Consider the following 21,818-nt stretch of genomic DNA (forward strand, 5'->3'; position numbering starts at 1 on the left):
CATTACTTTGTCAACAAAGGTCCGTCTACCAAGGCTTTTTTTCCAGTAGTCGTGTATGGGTGTGAGAGTTGTACTATAAATAAAGCTGAGCGCCAAAGAATTGATGCTTTTGAACTGTGGTGTTGGAGAAGATGCTTGAGAGACCCTTGGACTGCAAGATCAAATCAGTCCATCCTAAAGAAAATCAGTCCTGAATGTTCATTGGAATGGTTATGTTGAAGCTGAAACTCCACACTTCGGCCGCCTGATTCGAAGAGTTGACTCATTTGATAAGACCCTGAAGCTGGGAAAGATTGAGGGCAGGAGAAGGGGACAACAGAGGATGAAATGGTTGGATGGCATCACCGACTCAATGGACTTGAGTCTGGGTAAACTCTGGAAGTTGGTGATGGACAGGGAGGCCTGGCCTGCTGCAGTCCATGGGGTCGCAGAGTCGGACAGGACTGAGCGACTGAACTGAATTTAGTTACAGAAGGAGCTTAAAGAAATTTTGTGTATGCCTGAGGTGACCCTGCCCCAGGGCTGCACTAATGCTTTCTTGGCTTCCCTCCCCACACCCCCTGCGCCCCGCCCCATCTCTGTACCCCCTTCCTTCTCTGATGAGCAACTGTTTCAATGTGCCCTTTATGACTCAGGGAAGGTGATGGAGGTTGGAATCTATTCCCTGAAAACAAGGCACAGGGAACACAGAAAGTCTTCTGTACCCAGAAGCCCCACAGAGTCCTGCTTGCTTTCAGAACTAAGCCCTGTAGATTTGGCTAATGGGACTGAGGAACTAAATTTTAAATCCTACTTAATTTTTATTAATTTGAACTGTGGTGTTGGAGAAGACTCTTGAGTATCCCTTGGACAGCAAGGAGATCCAACCAGTTAATCCTAAAGGAAATCAGTCCTGAATATTCATTGGAAGGACTGATGTTGAAGCTGAAACTCCAATACTTTGGCCACCTGATGCGAATAACTGATTCATTGGAAAAGACTCTGATGCTGGGAAAGATTGAGGGCGGGAGGAGAAGGGGACAACAGAGGATGAGATGGTTGGATGGCATCACTGACTCAATGGACATTAGTTTTAGCAAGCTGCAGGAGTTGATGATGGACAGGGAGGCCTAGCATGCTGCAGTCCATGGGGGTCACAGAGTCTGACACCACTGAACTGAATTTTAATTAATTTTTAAATTAAAAAAATGATATTTATTTTGGGGAAAAAAAGTATATTTGACGTAACTTTAGTTTGTGAATCTACTTTTTCAGCTGTAAATTTAGTGAAACCTAAACCCACAGGGAGGAGGCCTCAAAGAGTTGTACACAACTGAGCTGCTGCTACTTCTGCTAAGTCGCGTCAGTCATGTCCGACTCTGTGCAACCCCACAGACGGCAGTCCATCCAGGCTCCCCGATCCCTGGGATTCTCTAGGCAAGAATACTGGAGTGGGTTGCCATTTCCTTCTCCAATGCATGAGCAACTGAACTGAAACCCACATCATATATTTCCAATGAAAATTCAGCATCCATATAGAAATCGACACTCAAGGTAAAGTACATATATTTTGAACTTAGCATGAAAATAATCATTCAAAATATCTCATTAATTTTATACTGAATATTTTGCATTCAACTGTCAACAGAAAAAGACACCGTGTAAAAGTTGTGAGTTAAGTTCTATTCAGAGACCTTACTGATGGCTATAGCCGTTGCAACAGGCTCTTAGCGCTAAGGTACTGCTCCAAAGTAATAAGGGAGGAGCCAGGAATATACACAAACTTTTTGCTAGGAAAAACATTCTTAGTGAAGCATAAAAAGATTACTGTAAATCACAAATAACAGACATCTTGAGTTAATGATTTTAGTGCTTTTCTACTTTGGGGAAGATGTTAGAATCTGGTGGTCACAGGCATTTTCCCATAGATGTATATCTTATTTCTCTTGGGGCCAGTGAATCCAAAGCACAGAATACTTGCCGTTTTTCCCCATCCTGAATTCCCCTCAGGGTGCACTGTCTTGGGGACACTGCAGTGGCTAATGCTTGGAATCTTGCCGAACTGGCATGGCAGGTATTTTTTTCTTAACACATTAAAAACACATGCTTCAGCAGTTGCTTCATACTTTTAAAGAAGTGGCTACCGTAAAGCTACATATGAAACTCACATTTTCCTCCCAGTGGCCAGCAATGACCTAGACGGCCCGGCAAAAAGTAAAAAGCCGTGTAAAATGGTGGCTATTGTTTGTATGATAGGAATGAGAACGTCATTGTTCCGTGAAGATTAACAGATTCAACATTGAATGTTGAAAATTACTCAGTATGATTATACAGTACTCCATTTGTCTCTGTAAAACCGTTAAGTTCTTTTCGCAACATGAAGAGCTAGAAAACAACAATTCTGACAAAGGACAGGGGAACAGAGGTAGCAGCTATTTTAAGTGGAGGGTCTAGACCTGTGATTTCAAGCTTGGTCCCAGAACCAGAAGTAGAAAACTGCCCCAGGGCCCCAGATTCGCACCGCAGTGTTTGCCCCACAGCAATGCCCAGGACCGGCGGCTGATCTCCCGGCCTAAGAACTTTTCTATTTCTTCCAAAAGGAAAAGGGCCCGAGGCCAGAAGGCTCCGGCGCCACCGACCTCTGCGCGCCGGGTGCCCAGTCCAGCCCCGAAGGCGGCTCGGACAGGATACTCGCGGAGGCGGGCGGGCGCGGGAGGACCCCAGGCCTAAGCCGCCTGATGCCCGCCGGGATCGGCGTCTGGACCGCGAGCCACCGGTGAAGACAGCTGCGGGCTCCAGAACCCCAGACCCAGAGCGCCCCGCGGGCAAAAAGCCTGGCAACGCGCAGCAACCAGAGGCGGCCTCCACGCCCTTTCGAATCCCGAGCGGCTGATGACGAACACAGGGCGCGACGGACGCACACCCGCCCTGCGCTCGCACGACGGTGCGTGCGGGGAGCGCGAGGGAGACCCGGCTCGTCACCGGCGCGACCAGCGTTCCGCCTCCTCCGCTCCCTGCGCTCCCGCCACCTCGGCAACCCGGGGCCCGCCTCCCACCTCCATCCGAGGCCTCCGCCGCTGCGAGACTCACAGCTTCGTTCCTGTCTCTTTAAATGGTGGGGCCAACGGGCCGCCCCTGCAGCCGCTGCCTGGGTGGCCCCGCGCGCCACTATTGAGGGGCGAACCAAGATGGCGGCGGCTTTGGCTCGGTGAGGAAGACGGAAGAGGCGGTGGCGGCGGCGGAGGGATAGGGACTCCCGGTAGCCAGAAGCGCTCGTGCGCTTGGGAGCTCTCGGAGTCTTCCACGCAGTGGTAGCAGTTGCAGCGGGACCTGGCGCCCGTCAGCTTCGGACATTTGAAGCAGACGAGCGGAACACAACCTCCGGCTGCGGTGGCAGGGCCAGGTATAAGGAAGGAAAACATGGCGGCGGCGGCTTGAGGAGGCGGCGGCGGCGCGGGAAGCGGCTTGGCTGAGATCATGGCGGAGGCGGGAGCAGGGCAGTGACCGGCGCCCCGAGTTCCTAGCGCGGCGGGGCGGGAAGCTGCGAAGCGCTGCGCGCCCCGATTGGGGCGGCAGGGCTCCCCGGGCCTGGACAATAGCGCCGAGGAGCCAGAGGCTAGGGGAAAGGCGGGGACCAGAACTCGGCCCCGCGGCGGGCCATGCGTGCGGCAGCGCGGCTCCGGGGCGGCCAGCAGCGGCAGTGAGGCCGTCGGGCCCTCGGCTCGCGGGCGTGCTCCCGCCTTCTCCGGACCCCCTTCCCGGGCGACTCCGGCGGGGCCCGGCCCCCAGGCGGCAAGATGACCGACACCCGCCGTCGGGTGAAGGTTTACACCCTCAACGAGGACCGGCAGTGGGACGACCGGGGCACCGGACATGTGTCGTCCGGCTACGTGGAGCGCCTGAAGGGCATGTCTCTGCTTGTCAGGGCCGAGAGTGACGGTGAGTGAATCCCTCGTCTCCTCGTCTGACCCAGGGCCACCTCCCCGGTTCTTTGGAACCCCTGGGCCGCTCCCTGGGAGGACGAAGGGGGCGGCTGGGGCTGCAGCTGCCGCCTTCTCGGGGCAGGGCGGGCCCCGGCACCACTGCCCTCCCGGAACTGCCTGGAGAGCGTTTAGGTCTCTGAGCGCCCGGGCGCACTTGCGGGCGCGAGCGGACCGGGCGCGTTTGAGCGGAGCCGCCTGGGAGTGTGGCGAGATCGGGGACGTGGGCGCGGGAGCCCGGAGCGGGCCGTTCCTGTGCACCAGAGTGACCTTGAGAAAGGTACTGATTAAACCGATTTCCTGCCTTAGTTCATCCATCTGTAGAGCAGGCCTGAAACTTTTCTCGGAGCTGAGAAAGTTCTTAACAGTTTCGCTTTTTGGAACAGGAATATTTTGCTGTATTCCCCCCGCCCCCGCCCAAACACATTACTCCTGCATCTTTCCGATCCTGTTGCACGTTGGCAGCGCTGGTTCATGGATCTGGCAACTCTGCACTAGGCAGGGAAAATATTTCTTTGCGTAAGAAGATAGATGGGTGTTTCCCCAGTGCTAGTTGTCTTTTTCATTAGAAATGAAGATTTTTGTGTGTAGTTTCACCGTGTAAACTTTCCGCAAGCGTGGAGTCATATTATCAGAGCTTTTTGATTGCTTAAATATGTATTCATAGTTTGGTTTAGTTAACAGGTGGGGAGAAGTTGGCAAGTATCTCTAGAACCTTTCGATTCTGCCCCAGTGGTGCGTAAGCTTCACAGATTTTGAAACAGCCGTCAAGGTTCAAAGACCAAGTTGTTTGAAGATAAGCTTTTCACATTTTTAAAGACTCAACTCTTCAGGGATTGCCACTTCCCCCGGTGGCATACTGTGAATTTCCCTTAAATAAAAAGTTCACAAGGGGTAAAACTTTTTTCAGAATTTTTCCTCTGAATTTGAAAATCTGTTTTGTAACAATATCCCATAGTTTTATGGTAGCTAACTATCTTAGTTTATGATTGTAGTTGTTCTATAAATGAATTACTACAAACTCATTTTAAGGAATTTTAATTGGACTTCCTAGCCAGAACTCTAGTTCCCTGGAACAGATAAGGCTCACCATTCTGTAATTGACGACTGCAGGGACATTGCTTTTCAATTTGAATTGAAAGAAAAATGGTACATTGCCCACAGGTTTCTTTATAAGGCTCCCGCAAACTAAAAGCGGAGAAAAACTATTTTTTCTTGGAGGCGTTTAAAGGGTTTTGAATTCATTGGGTATATGTTTCTGAGGCCTATGTTACTTGCCTCTTAAAATACAAGTTTGAATGTGAAGTGTTAGTTTACTTTGGTATATGACTATCACATAATAACCAACTATTCTAAGTTCTGTGTTTTTGCTTGTATAGGCTTTATAGGTTTGGTTAACTTAAGATGAAAGCATGTGTAGATTCGAGATGAATTCTTTGAAATCTCATAATAATTTAAAATAAGAGGTGACTTCACATCCTGTGTTTAATTGTACTCATACAGAGTCCTTTGTTTAAAGTACTTTAAAGCATTAAGTCCTATTGTCATATTATCATAGGGAATTATACTCTTTTAACACAATAATATAAGAATCTTCCCCCCCCCCATTTTTATCTGTTAGGGAAGGAGCTAAAAAAATTGACTGTGCCCTTGTTCAAATTATAAGTTGTTAGGAAAACTAAATCCAAGAGTAGGCTTAGAAAATCCCAAGATATTTGTGAATCCTTTATAAATAATTTTTACTTTTGATTATTCTTTTTTCTAACAGGAAAACTCCCAAATAGGAATAATAGTCAAATTTTACTGAGTGTCTGCTGTGTGCCACATGTATCTTCTGGTGTTTTCTGATGTAGGTACTATTTTTAGCCATATATACAGATTGGGAAAAGGAGGCCTAGAGAAGCTAAAGAACCAAAGATCACATAGCTAGGTTAATTAAAAAGCAAGGAAGATCAGTGTTCAAACTGAGGTCGGGGAGAGGTATCAGATTGAATGAGATTTCTAGACTATGTCTTGAAACTCGTATTATCAATTATTTAATTAACATCATTAACTGTTTACAGTGTGTTTGAAACACCCATATTATTGTCTACTTGCATTTGCTGCTTTATACGTAGACCCAAGTTTTATTTCAAAGGAAATGAAGACAAATTTTTAGCCTAACGATATTTCAAGTTGTAGTTTGTCTTCAAGCCACATGTGGGAATTTTTGCATTGGCTGCTAGCTTAGGTTATCCATTATTGTGTGCTTCCCTCATTTGCCATATGGGATAATTCAGAATTTTCTTTTTATGGAAAGTTATTTCTGGTTTTCCATATGAGTCATTTATCTTGTTAGAGGAGCTTATAGACTTACCTGAAAATTAAGAAGGCAGTTTTTGAATGGAAGTACTTGTGTCTTCTGTCAGTCCATGTTGTTCTGGGCAAATGTGCCCTTCCCTTGTGAAGCTGAGTTGGCTTGATGATCTGTAGCTCACTTTCCCTTGGGGGAGAGATGTCCCACTAGCTACCGAGCCCATTTTCTGATTTGCATCCTTATTTAATAGGTTCCTACTAGCAAAATAGGTTGTTGGAATGTATCCTTTGTGAAAAACAAAGATAGATTACCTAGTTTCTCAGGTTTTATCATAGCCGTGTACTTGTAAGTTTCCATCTTCAGTAAAGATTATTTAGTGTATTTTCTTCCAGTTTATGCTGTACCTATTAGCTTGTTGCTTACTCTCTCATTTTATGTTCAAATCATTCTTTTTTTCCATTATGATTTTTACCACCTCCTACCAATTTTAGAATTGATAAAGAAATTGGAATTTCTTCACATACTGAAGGATGTCTTTGAACATAAAATCACATCGGTACTCTTTGTTCTGGATTACTTGCCAATCATCAAAAATAGTGTTCTTATGTTTTTTGCTTTAAGTTTTATGTTTTTTTTTTGCATCCAATAGTTTTGATTAATATTTAAGTAATTTTAATTAATATTAATAAAATCAATACATTTTATTAATATTTAATCATTTAAATTAATTTATATTAGTTTAAATTCTGATTTATTTATTCAGAGTTAAAAAGATTTAATTTTCACTGTTACTTGAGACCTGAAGAAATGAGACATAAGGAAATGTTTTGTTCAGGGTAGCACTGCTAGCTAGTGGTGAAAACTGGAATCCTGTGCTTCTACCTTGATAGAACTTGGTTACAGATAGACACTTTGGGTAGGAAAGTCTGTTTTGTTTTGGCTGCTGTGGTGAGAAATGAGCAGAGGTAGAATCAGCATTTTCTATGTTATTCTTATAAATCAGTAAGGTAGTATATGATCTTGCAACAGTAAGCATTTCAAAATTTAGCTAACACGAAGAATCCAGTGGGAGAACTATTTCACTTTGAAAACGTGATTTAAATGCACTTTCTTTTTCTCTTGTGTAGTCCTGCATTGTGGAAAATTAATAGGCTTAGGATAATCAAGCCTTTAGTTATCATCTGTTGCATGTGATAACTTTTGAGTTCGGGGCATCGGCTATGTTGTGTATAACTGGGGTGGAGAGTGTTGAAGGCTGACAGAGGTGTGAGACCTCTTAATGTAACACTACTGAGTTTTTTTTCCTGAGCTTTCATATTAGTTTTTAAGTGCCTTTGTAGTCCACAAAATTGAGTGGGAGGGACCTGGAACACAGATCTACTACAGGTTTAAAGCGTTACACTAATCTCCTACCTCGGTGAGATTTTTGGTCTTCCTTTTGAAAAGTGAATTTTCCAGCTAAATTGAACTGTATAACAGAAGATTTGAAAGTCTTCCTAAATATTGTATACTAGAATGTTTTCCTTAAACAGTACAGTGAGCCTGTGATGCTTAGTCTTTTGTTCATAATGTGTTTCTAGATCATTGTTATCAATACTAATTTTTCTACTATTCAGAAATAAAGTGATGCCAGGGAAATGATATTCTGATCATGCTATTGAAAAAGAGAGTATTGAGTGCTGGTTATATGTTAGGTTCTGGTTCAGGCACTATATATTCAGTTAATATTCAGAAGCAACCCTGAGAGGTATTATTTTTCTAACTTTAAGTCTTGGTGCATTGATTCTTTGATTGAATAGTTTTGGGGTCTTTTTTTCCTGTACCCAGCCAAAAACCTAGATTTTTTTTTTTTTTTTAATGTAAAATCTTTCTGTTTTAAAAGATTTGCATGATTATTCCCCAGTGGTTAAAGAATCCTATCTGTAATGCAGGATACATAGGAGATGCAGGTTCAATCCCTGGGTGGGGCCGGTCCCCTGGAGTAGGAGTTGCAACCTACTCCAGTATTCCTCTAGGGAAAACTCCATGGACAGAGTAGCCTGGCAACTGAGCACGCACATATTGTGTTAGTATGTTTCTAGAACTGAGACTTAAACAAGCTGGCCCGAGCTGGATCCATACTACAGGCACCAGTTTTGAGTGCTCTCATTTCAGTTCTTTTGCGTGTACTAACTGCTCTCCCCTATCCCTGAAGGTGTGTGTTTCATTTTGATAGGGTTGTGTTGGGAGTTTGCAACAGGATACTAGAGAAGTTATCAGATTTTATTTTATAGGAGACCCAAGATGTGAAGTAGAGAGGGAACATTTTTTAATGACTTATTTATACTCATAGTTGTACTGTTTTATGGTCACTTTTTCTTGCTGTCAGTCCATGACAGCTTTACCTATGATTGTCTTGGTTATGTTATGAGTGGGCATTTCCCCTTCCTATTTCTTGAGTGTATAGATCTCCTTTTTATCAGTATATTTGGGGCATCTGTTTGTGTCAGGATATACAAATTGACTAACACTTTCACTTTTTCATACAGTTTTATCTCACCTAAAATCAGCATAGTATTCACAAAGTATAGCATTATTGACACAGTAGCATTTCTCAAATTTTTTCCCTTAGGATATCTTTAATGTATTAAAACTGAGGACCTCTAAAAGCTTTATTTATGTTTAAACAAAAAATATCAATATTTACTGCATTAAAGCTGACTTCAAAAGTCTTTTCTTTTACATTTTTACATCTCTTTAATGTCCAGCTTAATTTTTTTTTAAAGGATTCTTTTCTACTTCTGCATTCAATGTGTTGCAGTATCAGTATAGACACACTGAGAGAATAAGAATGAAAAAGGCAACTAATCTCTTAGTAATGTTATGAAAATAGTTTTGATTTTCTAGGCCTTTTGAGATCCCCACATCCTGAGTATAGCTGGCACAGACATTGTTTCTAGTTTTCTTTAACCTTTACAAACACTGCTAATGACATCTTTATTCATATGCTTGGCACTTGTATGAGGGTGTAGGATAATTTCCTAGAAGGATTGTTGGACTAAAGAGTAATATGTGTTTAAAAGCTTCATAGATAAAGATAAATGACCCTCCAAAGGGGTTGTGCTGATACTCAGTTTTGGTAATAGTAAATGAGAGTTAAGAACCCTCTTTTAAGTATATATATGCATAAATACCGACTTGCAGGTGCATCAGGACTTTGGGATGGACTGGCAAGCATTTGCTGTGCAGGAGTATTCTTTAGTTCACCTGAGGGTAGTTGATTTTGCTGGATAGATTCTACAATGACAAGTTTAATTGATGCATTCCCCTTAGCTTCATCCATCTCTCTTGTTTTTGCATTTCCCTATTTCCTTCTGAGTCATTCAAGTGGGAAGGCCTTTTTCAAGTCTTGATATTGGGGTTTGCTCTCTAGGCTTGTCTTTCTCTTGTCTGTGTAAGAGTGTCTTTCTCAAATATGTAAGGTTTCTCAGATGTGTGGGGAGATGGTATCGTAGTGGAGTGGTGAGAATGAAATTCCCCTTGGAGGATAAAGGAAGGCATCTGTTTCATAGGAGAGGATGAATATGTTTCCCAAATTGGGGCGAGGAGCTGTTTTGCGTATGTGATTCAGTTATTAAGATATATATGCTGGATCTATCCATTATCAAAAGCACGTGTCTCCTTTAACTCCCTTGATCTTGCTTAAGGTCTCCTGTTAAGGATTATTCTCTTCTTTCTCCCCTTATTATCTCTGCTGCCATGATAAATACCTCTCACCTACAATTGAACTCTGCATCCCCTTCCACACTCATTTTTATTCGGATGGAACTACTGTTCTCACTAACTAATAACTTAGTAACTACTAACACCTGAAGCTTCTGGTATGTGCTTATCCTTGTTTTAGCCAGCACTTTGGGAGGGAACACTTCAAATTGCAGATAATTTGTAATTGTTTTTTCATTTCTAGTCCTCCTAACTCTGTAACATTACTGAGAGTTTTGAAACAAATGAAAAGAGGCTGGGGATGGAAACTGGTTCTTAAAAAATAATGGGTTCGCCAATGCTGGGTGCTTTGTTTTAGCAGCTGCCAAGTCAGGTATGTGTTTCTTGAAATCACAACTTGAAGTGCAGCCCCCATGCCATGTGTTGTAGCAACTGGTAGCAAACTTGTTGAGGGAAAGATTGTGTAAGTATATGTTGACACTCAGCTGGTTCTTTTTCAGTTGATTGGATAAGTGCTTATAACTTTGATCCAATAGGAACTAAGAGGTGGGGGTGGGGAACCTAATAGATGGGCGAGGAATAAAACTAGAAATATGTCTTTCTGGGTTCTTTTTTATTTTTATTTATTTTAAATTGAAGGATAATTGCTTTACAATATTGTGTTGGTTTCTGCCATACGTCAGCATGATGTCTTTCCATTTTATCTTACTTAGCCTCCCAATTAAAAGGTTGCTTTCCATGGTCCAGCCTCTACAACCTGCTGACAGCTTAGGGAACATGGTACTTGGGGACCAGAGCTAAAGTTGTATCTTAGACTGAAACCATGGGATATGCTGAAATGGGTTTTAGGAGAGATACTTCCCCTGAATCTTGAATGCCCCAAGAGAAAGAAAAACTAACATCTGAAGCATCTGGTATGTGCTTATCCTTGTTTTAGCCAGCACTTTGGGAGGGAACACTTCAAACTGCAAATAATTTGTAATTGGTTTTTCCTTTCTAGTCCTCCTAACTCTGTAACATTACTGAGAGTTTTGAAACAAATGAAAAGAGGCTGGGGATGGAAACTGGTTCTTAAAAAATAACGGTTTTACCAATGCTGGGTGCTTTGTTTTAGCAGCTGCCAAGTCAGGTATGTGTTTCTTGAAATCACAACTTGAAGTGCCACCCCCATGCCATGTGTTGTTTTACCCCTTCTCTTAAAAAAAAAAAACAAAAAACTTCATAACCAGCACTCTGGAAGCCTGATTCATGTCTCTCTCCAGTCACCATCTCTCCCGCCTCCCCGCAATAAACCTAACTTCTAACACCGTAGATTAATATTTGGCACTTTTTAAACTTTATGTAAATGGACTTACGGGGTACACGTTTGTCTGGGGCTTCTTTCATTCCTGTTGGTAAGATCCATATACATTATTGCATTTGCATATATTTGGTTCATTAACAGTGCTACATGGTATTCCATCGTATGAATATTTACACTTCAGGGGGTTTTTTGGTGACAGAATTCACATGCCAGCTAATTGACTCATTTTGGGTGTATAATTCAGTATGTTCTGGTGTAGTCACAGGGTTATGCAACTATCACCAGTGAGAGAACATTTTGTCCTCTAAAAGAAATCATGTACCCATTAGCACCATTTGTTGCCCCTTCCTCCCAGTCCTAAGCAGCCACTAATCTGCAGATCCACTAAATTTGCTTATTCTGGACTATCCATATAAACACAGCCCTAAAATATGTGGTCCTTTGTGACTGGCTTCTTTCACTTATGTTTTCAAGGTTCATCTGTTATAGCATGGGGCAGAACCTGATACCTTTGTATAGCTGAATAGTATTTCACTTTATCCATTCATCAGTATTTGGACCTTCGGATTGTTTCCATTTTTTTGCTATTATGAATAATGCTTCTGTGAATGTATGTACACCTACTTGTGTGGGCATGTTTTCATTTCTCCTGTATATACCTAGGAGTGGAATTGCTGGTAACTCTTAACATTTTGAGGAACTGCCAAACTTAAGTAGATGCCTTTTTATATACCCACAAGAAAAATGTTTGAGGTTCCAGCTTCTCCACACGGTTGCCAGCTCTTGTAATTATCTGTCTTTGATTGTAGGCTTCTTAAGTGATGTGAAATGGTTCTTTTCTTGGTTTTGATTTGCATTTATCTAAAGAATAATGATGTTGAGCATCTTTTCTTGTTAACTGCCATCTTCTTTGGAGAAGTATCTATTCAGAACCATTGCACATTTTTAAATTGGGTGTTTGCAAATTAAGTCACCACAACTTGGCAAATGCTGATATTTTACTGTATATATTCAGTACCATTTAGCACCATTATGAGTACATGGCAGTGAAGGGTCAGTAAATTACTAACACAGGACAGTATCAAAATTAGTAAATGATTTAAAGCAAAGGTAGTTCAATTTGGAAATGTTAGCGCACCTGTTTCTCAAGTGTCTGGCCACTATTTAGAATGGATAAAACAATTGTTAAATGTAATAGGAGATGAAAGCCTTGGATGAGAGACAGATGCAGAGAAAATGCTTCTTAAGTATTTTGGGCCACAACTTGTCTTTAAACTGGACTTGGTTGATTCCAGCTTAAACACAACTTATTCCTCTCCAGGCGGAGAGGTATAAATCTAGTCTTAAATTTTCTTTGTGAAGATGTACAGATGGCCAACAGGCACAAGAAAAGATGATCACATTGCTAATTAGAGAGATGCAAACACACACTGGTAAGATACACCACCTTACACCAAGCAGGATGGCCATCATCAAAAATCTACAAACAGTAAATGCTGGGGAAGGTGTGGAGAAAAGGGAACCCCCTACACGGTTGGTGGGAATGCAAATTGGTGCAGCGGCTACTGAAGACAATATGGAGGTTCTTCCCCAAAATAGGTAAAAATGGAGTTGCCATATGATCCTGCAATCCCATTCCTGGGCATGTAACTGGAGAAAAGTATAATTGGAAAGGATATGCACCCTAGTGTTCATTGCAGCACTATCTACAATAGCCAAGACATGGAAACAACTTGTTCGTAGAAGGGTAAATGGATAAAGAAGATGTGGTCGTATATACAGTGGAAATACTACTCAGCCATTTTTTTAAAAAAGTGAAATAATGCCATTTGCAGCAACATGGATTGAAGAGATTATCATAGTAAATGAAGGTAACTCCAACAGAAAGACAAACACCATATGATATCACTTATATGTGGAATCTGAAATATGATACAAATGAACTTTTCTATGAAGCAGATTAATAGAACAGACTTGTGTTTGCCAAGAGAGGGGAGGGAGAGGAGGGATGGGCTAGGAGTGGGGGTTAGCAGAAAGTAAATCGATGGTTTGAAGATAGAGAAGTTTGGTAATTCCTGTATTAAACAAAAATATAAGATTTTCTGAAGGTGAATCACAGTTTGGGGATGTACTTGGTCAATGAATCATCCCTGATGTTTTCAAACTTTTTATCAGTAAATTCTTATTTTAGCCAGATTTTATTTATAATGCTAATTTGCATGTTTTATTTGCATTTCTCTCAATATTGGTGTATATCAGAGGTTTAATCCCAGATCATCTGGCTTCACATTGTGCTATTTCACGACCTTTGCTGCTCAGGAGTTTGTTAGATCTCTATTAGCATCCAGTTTAGTTGATTGTGTCTGTCTGGTTAAAAGTAAACCTGTTGAAGTGAGCATTTCTTGGGTTATAGGCTATTATATTTAAATTTGTATTGTTTTAAAGTAATATTTCCTGTACGAGGTTGTATGCACATCAGACCTTCAAAAAGGAAATGTGTGTGTATGTAAGGGAATAGTACAGTGTTGTTGCTTTGCAGTTACATAATGGAATGTGTGTTTTTTCCCCCTCTTTCCTAGGTTCTCTACTTTTAGAATCCAAAATTAATCCAAATACTGCATACCAGAAACAACAGGTAAAATTTTGACGATGTTGTGCTTTATCTTGAATATTATCCTCTCAGTTTGGTGATTAAATGAAAATTTACCATCTGATTCCTTACCATGAAAAATTGGAGCAGTTTACATGTTTTGCCTATCTAATTCCAAAATACAGTTCCAGATATTTGACCAGCTGAGCCTCATTTCTCACAAGTTACATCTAAAATAACACGGTTTTCTCTCCTAAAGAGAATTTAAAAAGTGACCACTGGTGGAATAATCAGCTCCTTTCTTTGCTGTTGTGAATGCTAGTAGTGCAGGAGGAACATTCGTACCCTATACAGCGACTTGGTATAAATATGGACCTGATTTCTTACGTAGCCTGAGCAGGACCTTATAATGATGTAAGTTTTTTGGAACTTTAAATTTGAGTAAACTGTCTTGTACCCTTCTGATGCAAGAGATATCTGAAAGTAAATCTCTCAATGCCTACAAGCACTACCACCAAAACTGGTATGTATTCAGAATATACAGATAGATAATACTGAGTTCTCTACAAAGCCACTGAAATTATTATCAGTCTTCTCATTGCTCTGAAGGTACAGATATAAAATAACTTTAAAAATATTACCAACACATTTATATATATATATATGTTTATAAATGAATTATATGAAGTGCTTTTCATTGACCATTAAAATACTATTAGAGGGAAGTTAGTTTTACTTTACACATTAGATGATGCCTAAAGGTTGTGACTTGCTTGAGGTCACACAGATAATACATAGGAAATTTGATATTTATTCCTAAATTTATTTAATGGTGTTTTATTTGTCCAACAAGCATTGGTACAATATGAAATATTTTCTTGATGGTTTAATGGTCTATTAACACTGTTGTATTTGTTGTTCTTAAGAAAACTTTCAGGTTCTATTGGAATGGCTGGAGGCTAGAGTATTTGATTTTGATGTTCAATACTTAAATTCACATTTTGAGGTTTCAGTCAGCTGAAGAGTAAAAGCACATCCTTAGAAAAAGAAAAGACTGAATCTGTTCTGAGGATGAATGAACAAATCTATATGTTTTAACCTATAGGTTGTTGGATGGTAAGATAAATTGGTGAAAATTAGGCTCTTCAAGGAAAACAGAGGAGCAGTTCCTAAAAATTTTCAAACTTAAAAATTTGTGAAATGGATCATTAAGGGCGTATTTCTAGCTGTGCCCTGATTACGCCTCCAGGTGATTCACAATATCCACTGTAGCAGAACAGTTGCTTCTCGTTGTATTAAACTCATTACTAATGTGGTAGCGGTTTTAGACTTCTTCCAGTGAATCTTATGTTATTACCAATTTTCAAAACAGTATGTATTATCTCATTTATTTAAAGACAAACGGAGGCTCAGGGAGGCCACCCAACAGAGTAATTTCTTCTATGTTGATCTTACACTGTTAATGTAAATTATTTTGAGTTTGAATAGCTACTCAGTCACTGTGGAACAGATTGCTTGCCTGGGATCCCTAGAAGGTCTTGAAGGTGGAATAAAAAGGGCTGTTTGAGTTCTTCTTTTAAAAATTCTGAGTAAGACTTGTGAATTTATCCTGTAGTGATGCTGCACAACCCAGTTAGAGGATCATTTATCTACTTCTGGCTGGCATCACTTTAATTTAGTAAGAGATTATTGGCCTCATGATTGATAGTTAAAAGATTGAATAGAATTTATATGAAGTTTAACAGACAGATTTTTGTACATGGGATCCGTTTGTGTACAATAAAGTGCCCTTGCCAAGGCAGTAAAAAGTATAAGAAATAATAGATCCTCTAAGATACCTTAAAATACAGTTGGGTTTCCTCTTCAATACGGGAATCTTAATCATTCCAGCCAGATGCTCAGCTCACTTGGCCTGGCTTTTTTCAGTTACGTATTAATCACTTTGAATTATTTTTCTTTATATAGTCAGTAAGTTTGAAAGGGCTTCCCTGTTGGCTCATATGGTAACGAATCCACCGGCAATGCAGGAGACCCAGGTTCGATCCCTGGGTTGGGAAGATCCCCTGGAGAAGGGAATGGCAACCCACTCTAGCATTCATGCCTGGAAAATTCCATGGACACAGGAGCCTGGTGGGCTACAGTCTGTAGGATTGCAGAGTCAGACACAACTAAGCGACTAACGCAAGCTTGAAAAGATATCTTAAACTGCGTAAATATTATACCATGCATACTGTAGAATATATACTGTACTACAGCAAATGTAAAGTGGTCTTGGCATTGTGATTGTAGTCTTGCTGAGATGACATCTTTAGTAAAAACTGTTTATTAAACTTACTATCATAAAAAAGTCAGTATGAAAAATAAAGGGGTGCTAGGGTCAGACACGACTGAGCGACTTCACTTTCACTGTTCACTCTCATGCATTGGAGAAGGAAATGGCAACCCACTCCAGTGTTCTTGCCTGGAGAATCCCAGGGACGGGGAGCCTGGTGGGCTGCCGTCTGTGGGGTCGCACAGTCAGACATGACTGAAGCGACTTAGCAGCAGCAGCAGCAGCATCTTGCTTCTTGAATGTTGGTAAAAGTTAAAAAAAAAAACCTCTGTCCAGATAAATGCTCACATATTACAAATTTAACTGATAATTTCAAGGATGTTCCGGGCCTCAAGTGCCCCAGGTAAAGAACACCGGATACTGACAGTTAGGGGGAGGAGCTAGGTTTATTTTATTAATCCCATCCTCTTAACATAGCCTTGTTATGAAAAGACGGAGACTTTCTCTTTGGGCGTTTTGACTAGAGCATAAAATGTGACTGAATGTGCAAGCAAACTGATGTAATTTTAGTTTATATCTTTCGATACATTTGGATTGTGTGTTCAGTTGTGCCTTTCATATATGGGTTCAACTTTTCCTTAAGGAGAACGTTGTTTTCATTTTATAGATTGGATAAAGTGAAGTGTAAAAGAACATTGGAAATGACTGATACCAATGTTGCAAAAAGTAAAAATGAGTACTGTTCTCGTTTCCCTATTGTTTTGTTCATTTGCCTTTTACTTTAAAGTAGTTTGTGATAATATATGTTAATCATTCAGACTTCTTTTTTTCTCTTAAGGACACTTTGATTGTGTGGTCTGAAGCAGAAAATTATGACTTGGCCCTCAGCTTTCAAGAAAAAGCTGGATGTGATGAAATTTGGGAGAAGATATGTCAGGTAATTTAAAAGTAGAAAATCAATATGCTTTCATTTTAAGCATTTTGTTTTTTGCTGTGCTTTAAGCTAATGCCTTATACTTTAAAATGCATAGAGACACATTGCATATAGATTAGTGCTGTCTGTGAAAAACTTGATGTATAGAAAAGCACAATATATTGACACCAGTGTACCCAGTCCAGACCTTTGCTGAACTCCAGAGTTTTATATTCACCTGCCTTTCAGAGCTGTCCTCCATGAGTGCTACTAGCATCTCAAATTCAGTAGTCTAAAACTGAGCATAAACTCACTGAGATTTGTTCATTCTCCTATCTCTCTCATCTCAGTAAGTGCCATCCAGTTGCTGAAGTCAGAAACATGTTTATCCTTCCTTCATCCTCTCTGTCCATTCAGTCCTTAAACTCTTTAAGTCTTCAATGCATTCATTTATCTTCATTTTCACTGCTGTTGGTTTACTAAGCTACCATCATTTCTTGCTTGGTTTATTGCATTCATCCCAGATCTACACAGCTAGAGTATCTTCTTTAAAATGGAAGTCTGATCATCTTAACTCTTTGTTCAGTAACTTCTTGTGAGTCTTGACTATCTCTTCAGTTTTATCATTTTTGTTCTCGGTTGATTCCAGAATTCCTTAGTGGTTCTAGTACCTCAGTCTAGTGGTAACATCTCCACAATCTTTTGTGAATGGTCATTGATAATGCACTTGAGTGGCTCAAGCTGTTTTCTCTTATTAAAGACTCATATAGACCATTATATTCTAAGGACACTTTCTCTATCCTTATGTTTATTTTATCTGGAGAAGAAATAACTTTGAGCAGATTCCTTAATTCATTGGTTCTCAAGATGTGATCCTTAAGCCAGCAGAATGAGCATGACCTGGGATCTGATAAAAATGCAAATTATGAGACCTCCTTCCCAGATCTGCTGAAGTAAAAACTCTATTAATAGGTACCAGTAATTCTGTTTTAGGTAGGTAGCAGTTTTAATAAGCCTTCTGGATCAGATTTTCTCTGTTTAAAGGGCAAGGTAATAAATATTTTAGGCTTTGTGGACTGTGCTGTTTAGCTCCTCAGTTCTGCTGTTGTACTGAGAAAGTAGTCATAGATGACAGATGGACATGGTTCTCTTCCCAGTTACAGTTTTATTAACAGGCTTGGCAGTTGTCTGTCAGTGCCTGCTTCAGGTAACTCTGGAGAACCATGACATTTGAGAGCCACTGCCTGAATAGACTATAGAAGCCTGTGTTCTTGAGACAACAGGTTTTCCTTAACCTGCAGAGTTTATTTCCGCTATACCGTTCTACTCAGTTGTGTTTCATAAATTAACCTGTTTAGTTGTCCCTTTCCTTTTCTTAACGGGTGAAAAAACTAACATAGATGTATTTATGCCTTCTTCATGTTTTCTTTGCTTTCTGCCCCATACAGTTGTTTCTACAGCATATTCCTCTAGATTTTGTCATTTGGAGTTCTCCCGTAGAAAGAGATGAAATTAATGAGCTCAGGGTGGTGCTGAAAGTATCTGTTATTCACACAAATCTTGTTTCCTCTTCACTTTCCTGAGATGAACAGCCCCACCCTGCACACAGTCTTTTATTAGGCTAGTATTTAATTCAGACCTGGATTCAGTCTGTTACTGTCAGGCCTGGGTTGTCTTTAAAATTCTCAGACCTTTATTATACTTTTCCTTAGTCTGTAACACCATAAATTCTTCATTTTCTCTTGGGACACTAGTAGTACTAGTATAGTTTTCTCTATAGTAACATTCCTGGGAATCGTGCCTACTTTGTTGTTCTTTTCTGATATAGTACACAGTTCATGTTCAGCATGTCATTTCTCAACATGACTTATGACCTTGACTGACCATCTTTTACGGTCTTCACATTCTCATTTTCTTTATATCCAGATTAACTTCTGAGATTTATCCTTTCTCCAGGAAAGCTCTTTCTTCTAGCTTAGCCTCGTTTCCTTTTAAAATTTTCATTCTCAAATTGCTTCTGTTCTGAAAGCAAGACTGAAACATACTTGTCAAATATTTAAGAGTTTCACCTTGTTTCCCTAAGCAGATCAGATTCCTAAACACAGGCCTTTTGGATTACCTGTTCAGTCTTCATATTTGCGAGTTCACTCAAGAAGATATCATTTTCAGTACAATTACAGGCTCTCATCCCTTTTCATTTGATTTTGTAATCAGATGCCTACCATGTTTCTATAGGTAAAGCTATAGCTTGAATATTAGGAGTCTAAAGCTGTGGTGAGATCTTATGTAATTTCAAAAATCCAGAGCCAACTTGAGACCATGCCAGGTACAAGCTGTGAATGTGCCTGGCCTCCTTTTAGTGGTTCTGCCCAGTGGATTAAGGTCAAGATGGTGTCACCTTGCAGCATATTTCAAGACTTAGTTCAGGTCTTCTTCCCTTCTGATATCCATCAACATCTCTTAACCATTCTAAGCAGTTTAAGTTTGTTGGTCATTTCATATGAGGCCTGTTTTTTCCATCCCTTTGCCTTTCAGTTTGGCCTTTTGAGCTGGTTTAATGCCAGTGTCAGATTATAGGGCCAAGAGAGCAAAACTCATTTCATTCCGAAAAAATCTTTGACCTTTTGTAAAAAGTTTTTTACCTTAAATTATATTTAACTGTGAAGACTTATGAGTTAATTTTTTATAAATAGAGTCCCCTACACTGACATAAGGTGGGGATTTATGACAAACTTTAGAGCTTCTAGGGGATCATGAAAGGTAAAGGTCTGGATGTGTACAAAGAAAAACTTCATGGTTTGGTTACTTTAAGCAGGTATTCTTAGGGCATAGCTCTACTACATATAGGTTGCAGTTACTTTTTGTGTGGTTTTATTTTTATGTGGGTGCACTTGTTTCCAGCTCAGTTTTTCTTAATCATATTTTTGGGCTACCAACCAGCATTTATACCAAATCAGTGACCCACTTTGGTCCAAAGCCAGTTTGTACATGCTCTTTTCCCTTGGTTTCTAAATTAACTGATATTAAATATTTTTCTTATTACTTACAATGATACATATTTTCTATGGTCACAGCATTTGTTTGAATTTTACTTAAACTTTGAAGAGTTTAATGGATGTACCATAGCATAATGCTAGGAATGTTTCTGGGGTTTGCCCTGGTCTGTTGATGAATGGGTGTTTTACCATCAGGCCTCTTTATTATGAATCTGCAGGGCAGTTTTAAGTCACAGTCACCGATACTTCAGCAGGTGTTAGAATGTTTCCATTGCTGATAAACCTTGTGTTTATGAGGAAGCTTATTACATTTTTGAGCTTTGAACTTCCTTAAAATTAAAAGTGTATTATTTATAGAAATGTGCTTAGAAAAACAGGCATTTGTGTCAAGTTTGAAGAAAGTTCTAATCTTGGAAATCATCATAGTTTTGTTATACGTTTCTTATATCTAAGAATATCATTTAGATTTGCTTTGATTATACTTCCTCAGCTGTTACAAATATTGTTTAACAGGTTCAAGGAAAGGACCCGTCAGTGGACATCACTCAGGACCTTGTGGATGAGTCTGAAGAGGAGCGTTTCGATGACATGTCGTCACCAGGTTTAGAATTGCCGTCTTGCGAATTAAGTCGTCTCGAGGAAATTGCAGAACTTGTGGCGTCATCCTTACCTTCTCCCCTGCGTCGTGAAAAACTTGCACTAGCACTGGAAAATGAGGGTTATATTAAAAAGCTCTTAGAGCTTTTTCATGTGTGTGAGGATTTGGAAAATATTGAAGGACTGCACCACTTGTATGAAATTATCAAAGGCATCTTCCTCTTGAATCGAACTGCTCTTTTTGAAGTTATGTTCTCTGAGGAATGTATCATGGACGTCATTGGATGCTTAGAATATGATCCTGCTTTATCACAACCACGAAAACATAGGGAATTTCTAACAAAAACAGCCAAGTTTAAAGAAGTCATTCCCATATCAGATCCTGAGTTGAAACAAAAAATTCATCAGACATACAGAGTTCAGTATATACAAGATATGGTTCTACCTACCCCTTCAGTCTTCGAAGAAAATATGTTGTCAACACTTCACTCCTTTATTTTTTTCAATAAGGTAGAAATTGTTGGTATGTTACAGGTGAGTTAGATCATTCTTTTTTTTTTCTGCTTAAAAAAATGCCCATTGCCTTCAGCAAAAATTTTCTGTTCCTTTAGGCACATAAGTTGAATTTTATTTTTTGTCTAAAGGTATTTACTTTGGTGATATTGCAAGAGATTATAATATATAATACTGCAGAACACAGAAGGTTGTGTTTGGATTAGGGATGATAAAGGTGATTTTTAAAAAAATCTAGCTCAAAGAAATTATAGAGAAAGGATCTGAATGAAACAACTGAATGTAGAACTTTAGGGATATTAAACTATCAATTAGGCATAAAACCGAATAGATTGGAACAAGGAAGAAAAAATAGAAGCCAAAAAATATGTCATTAACTATAGAATACAAATTCTATAAAATTTGGAGGATTCTGGGGTAATTATTTACTAAAGGTCTAGCTTTAGGGTCAAGAGTTGGCAAGTTACAGCTGTGTCTCTCCCTTCCAAAAGGCATGCTTTTGTAATGGATGAGAGTGTTGGGAGGTTAGGCTTGTATTTGAGTTTCAGCTCTGCCTGTTACTTAATAGCTGTGTGACTTGGGCAACTTTCTTAATCTCTTAAAAGCTTCAGCTTCCTAATCTTAAGGTTGGTGATATTAGTATCTACCCTATAAGGTCATCTGAAGATTAAATAAGA

At 39.9% G+C, this 21,818-nt stretch overlaps 1 protein-coding gene across 2 annotated transcripts in view; it reads left to right on the top strand.

The window, feature by feature from the left end:
- Positions 1-2,937: 2,937 nt before the first annotated feature.
- The window catches only part of PPP4R3A (protein phosphatase 4 regulatory subunit 3A), a 35,704-nt gene continuing 16,823 nt past the window's right edge, over positions 2,938-21,818 (top strand). Inside the window, exons 1-4 of one of the 2 annotated variants that reach the window (XM_040256637.1) lie at positions 2,938-3,918; positions 13,840-13,895; positions 16,961-17,059; positions 20,545-21,162. In XM_040256637.1, coding sequence (XP_040112571.1) covers positions 3,777-3,918; positions 13,840-13,895; positions 16,961-17,059; positions 20,545-21,162 — 915 coding nt within the window. In that variant the 5' untranslated portion in view covers positions 2,938-3,776. The remainder of the gene's footprint in view (positions 3,919-13,839; positions 13,896-16,960; positions 17,060-20,544; positions 21,163-21,818) is intronic. The other variant, XM_040256638.1, reaches the window with a different exon arrangement.

Source organism: Oryx dammah, unplaced genomic scaffold (genome assembly GCF_014754425.2).
Source record: "Oryx dammah isolate SB20612 unplaced genomic scaffold, SCBI_Odam_1.1 HiC_scaffold_16, whole genome shotgun sequence".
Taxonomy (NCBI): domain Eukaryota; kingdom Metazoa; phylum Chordata; class Mammalia; order Artiodactyla; family Bovidae; genus Oryx; species Oryx dammah.